The sequence below is a fragment of the Salmo trutta genome, chromosome 29 (genome assembly GCF_901001165.1).
Source record: "Salmo trutta chromosome 29, fSalTru1.1, whole genome shotgun sequence".
Classification (NCBI taxonomy): Eukaryota; Metazoa; Chordata; class Actinopteri; order Salmoniformes; family Salmonidae; genus Salmo; species Salmo trutta.
This window is the reverse complement of record NC_042985.1, coordinates 23,558,518-23,563,517: the sequence shown is the minus strand read 5'-3', so window position 1 is coordinate 23,563,517 and position 5,000 is coordinate 23,558,518. Positions and strand designations below refer to the sequence as shown.

The window sequence follows — 5,000 nt, the reverse complement described above, 5'->3', positions numbered from 1 at the left end:
GAGGGCCAAGGATGAGGGGATCTCTCTCAAACACACAGCCTGATTAAGAGAGCCTGACCCGGGGTGGATGGCTGGGGCCGCTGGGGCTCACTGGAGCTGGGGCAGACAGCCAGATACACACGTACACACATGCACTCACACACACCCAAACAGGACCCCTGCCAGCCCTACTCAGGGGACTCTCAGCAGAGTCTGGCTCCGTCCCCCTGGAGGGGCCCAGCAGCGTATGTGTGTGTGTCTTAGAGGGCCAGTGAAGATCAGCTCCTGTGTATGAGGGCCAGCCAGAGTCTCAGTCCTGGGGAAGGTTACACCTCATAGACACACACACCATGGTTGACCAGAGCCACTGCTTCACACACCATCTACCAGAAAGGCCTCAACGAGCTGCTGCACAAAGCCAGCCAAACAGCCGCCGAGAGAATAGCGTGTGTGTGTGTATGTGTGTGTGTGTTTACACGGGAGAATAGCAGCCTTGTCCATCTGTGACCTAAGTCTGACCCTGTCCAGACAACAACCAACAACTGAACAAACAACATCCAACTGTCTGTAACACACAGTAATATCCCATATCCAGACCAGATAGAAATACAACTCACAATCAAACCCTGAGCTGTATGTCTGACTGATAGAAACCTGTAGGAGGTCGAAAGGGTAGTGAGAAGAAGAGAAGTATTCTATTGATTCAGTGTTCATTGAGAAACGTCTGCAGAAACCTAAGTTTTACTGAGAAGTGAGTCTGAGAGGAGAGTGGGTCAGTGTGTTACAGCTGCATCATATGAGCCCTCCACGACCAATTCTAAAAGCACCCCACCACACAATGACTACTTCACAGTCAGGTTAGACCAGTGGGACAGCACGGGACAGGGGACAATAAACTGAAAAACACAGTGGTCTGTGTGTGTGTGTGTGTGTGTGTGTGTGTGTCTGCTCCAGGTGAGGAGGAGGTGACACAAACATGCAATGTTATTCACTCACACACACACACACACACACACACACCGCTGGCGCTTAAATGGGTCAACTAGCATGGCTGTCCTGCGTGCTGCTCTCTTAGGGGAGGCTGCATAATTCAATCTAGTGTGAATATCACTCCACTGCTATTAGCAGCTAAACACGACACACACAGACAGCCCATCTGAGGGGTTAGGCTACAGGGGTCAGGGGTTAGAGGTTAGGGTCCAGGAGGACAGACGGTTTTTGAATGAGCTTAGCGCGTCAGGGAGGAAGGAAGGAGTGAGAGGAGGGTAAGAAGAGGGGACGGTTAGTTCATAGGGGTAAGAGGGATTTCTGACAACAGCTGGTTGTACAATGGCTTTAAATGACCCAACGTTTCTACACCTTGTATAGGCTTGATAACAATACACCTGGCATTAAGAAACTCTATAATCATAACTCTGTCTGTCCACGTGTGTGTTGTCCTTACCTCGAGGATCCTCAGCCTGTTTGGCCAGTTTACGGAGGGCAGCGGCGAATCCGGAGTGTGCGGACTGGGTCGCCGGGCTCCCATTGGCTACGATAGATCCGTTAAGGGGCGACGGGGTGAGGGGGCTGACCGTCGCCGTGGTGCGAGTTGCCGTGGATATCATTCCTAAGGAAGGTGACTTTGGCTCATGGCTCATGCCTGGAGAGAGGAGAGAGAGGGAGAGAAAGGGTTAATAGACATAATAGACTGATGTATGTCATTTATAAAGCGGCTGTAGATGATGGGTCAGTCAGCCTGTCAGTCAGACTAACTCATGCTGTGATTGGTCAACTTATCAGTTGAGGGTTCAGACAGCTGACACTATGGAACCCCTCCCCCCCAGTGACACTGGAAAATCTCTCTCACACACTGGGGGCTATCTGTCTGTCTCACACCAGACCTTACACACGCACGCACACACGCACACGCACACACACACACACACACACATAAACACAGACACACACGGTGGTGAGTGAGAGCTGAGAGTCAGCCAGAGCCCAGTGCTGTCTGTATGTCTGTGTGTCTGTGTGTCTGTATGTCTGTGTGTGTGTGTGTGTGTGTGTATGTCTGTATGTCTGTCTGTATGTCTGTGTGTCTGTATGTCTGTGTGTCTGTATGTCTGTGTGTCTGTGTGTGTGTGTCCGTATGTCTGTATGTCTGTGTGTCTAACTGGGGGAGGGGGGCTTTGGGCTTAGGCTGGGGAGCTGGGGTAAAAGGTTATAGGCTACAGGGTGTGTGACCCCTACCTCACGGGTCCGGTCTGTCTGCCTCAGCCCACACAGCAGCTCTACTTAACATGCTCCAACTGAGCCAGGGCCAATAGAAACCTTTCAAACACACACCATGAGAGAACAGTATGATAGAGGTAACACACACCATGAGAGAACAGTATGATAGAGGTAACACACACCATGAGAGAACAGTATGATAGAGGTAACACACACCATGAGAGAACAGTATGATAGAGGTAACACACACCATGAGAGAACAGTATGATAGAGGTAACACACACCATGAGAGAACAGTATGATAGAGGTAACACACGTACCAGATCACCTTAATCATCCCCATCTTAACATCATGATGGTCATTGTGGTGATTGCTACAGTAATGAACACCAGCTACAAGCTATTTCCACTTCCATCCACTACTATCATCAAGTCTGATTCACACACACACTCACTCATACGGACCCATCTACAGTAGTGGGAGTGTGTGTGCTCGTGTGCGTTTGTGCGTCTGTGGGAGTGTGTGTTGTTGAATCACAGATAAACATCATAAAGCCGTATATAGTCCTACATCCAGTGTACAGTCTGAAAAGCATGTGATCTACTCTGAGTTTACATTGCCTTCATAGTGTTTATAGTGATATAGCACCATCAGTAAACTGGATAGTTGACACATTATGTACAGTACACAGCTACTGCTATTACCATTACCCATCATGTTAATATGGTGTCCATGTGATACCCACTCACCCCTCTCTCTTTCCATAACCCTCCCTCCCTCCCTCCGCTGAGTGACATGTTGGACTGTGAGTGGAGTTTTTCTCTGTGTCAGGTTTATGAGCACACAGTGTGAGGGTGTAGGGGATGGAGGGTTTCTCTCTCTCTCAGTGAAGGGGTGAAAGGGGACACTGTGATGACAGCTCCTGGACCGGTGGAATCACACACACACACACACACACACACACACACACACACACACACACACACACACACACACACACACACACAAGCATGCACACATCTTACATGAGCAAACACATGGAATAAACACACACATACTTTACACAAACAAACATACATCAAAACTCAACGGTCCCATTAACTACAAGTCCCCAGAGGCAGAGGTCATGGTAGGGTCACAGTAAAGAGCAGCCTGTAGGGATGCAGTGAGATTACACACACATGCACACACTACAACATTACTACCACACACCATATCTGATTACATACACACACACTACAACATTACTACCACACACCATATCTGATTACATACACACACACACACACACTACAACATTACTACCACACACCATATCTGATTACATACACACACACACACACACTACAACATTACTACCACACACCATATCTGATTACATACACACACACACACACACACTACAACATTACTACCACACACCATATCTGATTACATACACACACACACAAACTACAACATTACTACAACACACCATATCTGATTACACACACACACACACACACACACACACACACACTACAACATTACTACCACGCACCATATCTGATTACATACACACACACACACACACACACACAACAACATTACTACCACACACCATATCTGATTACACACACACACACACACACACACACACACACACACACACACACACACACACACACACACACACACACACACTACAACATTACTACCACACACCATATCTGATTACACACACACACACACACACACACTACAACATTACTACCACACACCATATCTGATTACACACACATACACATTACACACACTCAGTCTTATCAATATCACAGATCCACACTCTCAAATGTAGCCCAAAACACACACCATACCTACCCTCACACACCCACGTACACACACACTCCCTCACACACTTAAACAACGACAGCCAGGCACACACACACACACACACACACGCACACACACACACACACACACACACACACACCCACACGCACACGCACACACACACAGTAGCATACAGTGTCAATAGCACTAATAGATTTGTAGAGTTATATATAGGTCCACCCCAGAGCATGGACAGCTCTATTAAAAACCCATGTCTCCCTGAGAGAGGTCAGGGGTGCTGTGTGTGTGTGTGTGTGCCTGGCTGTCGTTGTTTAAGTGTGTGAGGGAGTGTGTGTGTGTCAGTGGGAGAGCGCTGGAGTGGAACAGAAGATGGCAGGGGAGTAGTGAACTGGTGGTCACTGGGACACAGAATGTAACGGGAGAGAAAATGAGTGGCAACACCTCTGGGCCCTGCTCATAACCTCCCATTCACCCCCTGCACTCCCTGTGAACCCCCAGCAACACAATTCATAATGAAATGAATAATCAGCTCCCTTTCCACACACACACACACACACACACACACAGACAGCCAGGCACAGCGACCGCTCAGTTCACTGCTGTGACCTCGTCACGACTGCAAAGCCCTGCTCCACCCACCTCTTCTCACAAACACACACACACACACACACACACACACGGATACACACACACACACAGCCTCAGGGCTTTAAAGAAAGAGAGAGCATTCCTGGCAAAGCAGGAACTTTTTACAGGAGCTAATAAGATGGTCATCGACAGCTAGAGAAACACCATACATACTCAAGAAACACAGCCATGCTGATAGCACACACACACACACCCCTCCCTCACACACACACACACCCCTCGCTTCCTCACACACACACACACCCCTCCCTTCCTCACACACACCCCTCCCTCCCTCCCTCACACACACACACCCCTCCCTCACACACACACACACCACACACAC

At 48.6% G+C, this 5,000-nt stretch overlaps 1 protein-coding gene across 1 annotated transcript in view; it reads right to left on the bottom strand.

Moving 5' to 3' along the window:
* LOC115167158 (genetic suppressor element 1-like) overlaps positions 1 to 1,630 on the bottom strand; it is a 50,331-nt gene extending 48,701 nt beyond the window's left edge. The window contains exon 1 of the mRNA XM_029721307.1: positions 1,424 to 1,630. Coding sequence (XP_029577167.1) covers positions 1,424 to 1,619 — 196 coding nt within the window. The 5' untranslated portion in view covers positions 1,620 to 1,630. The remainder of the gene's footprint in view (positions 1 to 1,423) is intronic.
* Between the last annotated feature and the right edge of the window lie 3,370 nt (positions 1,631 to 5,000).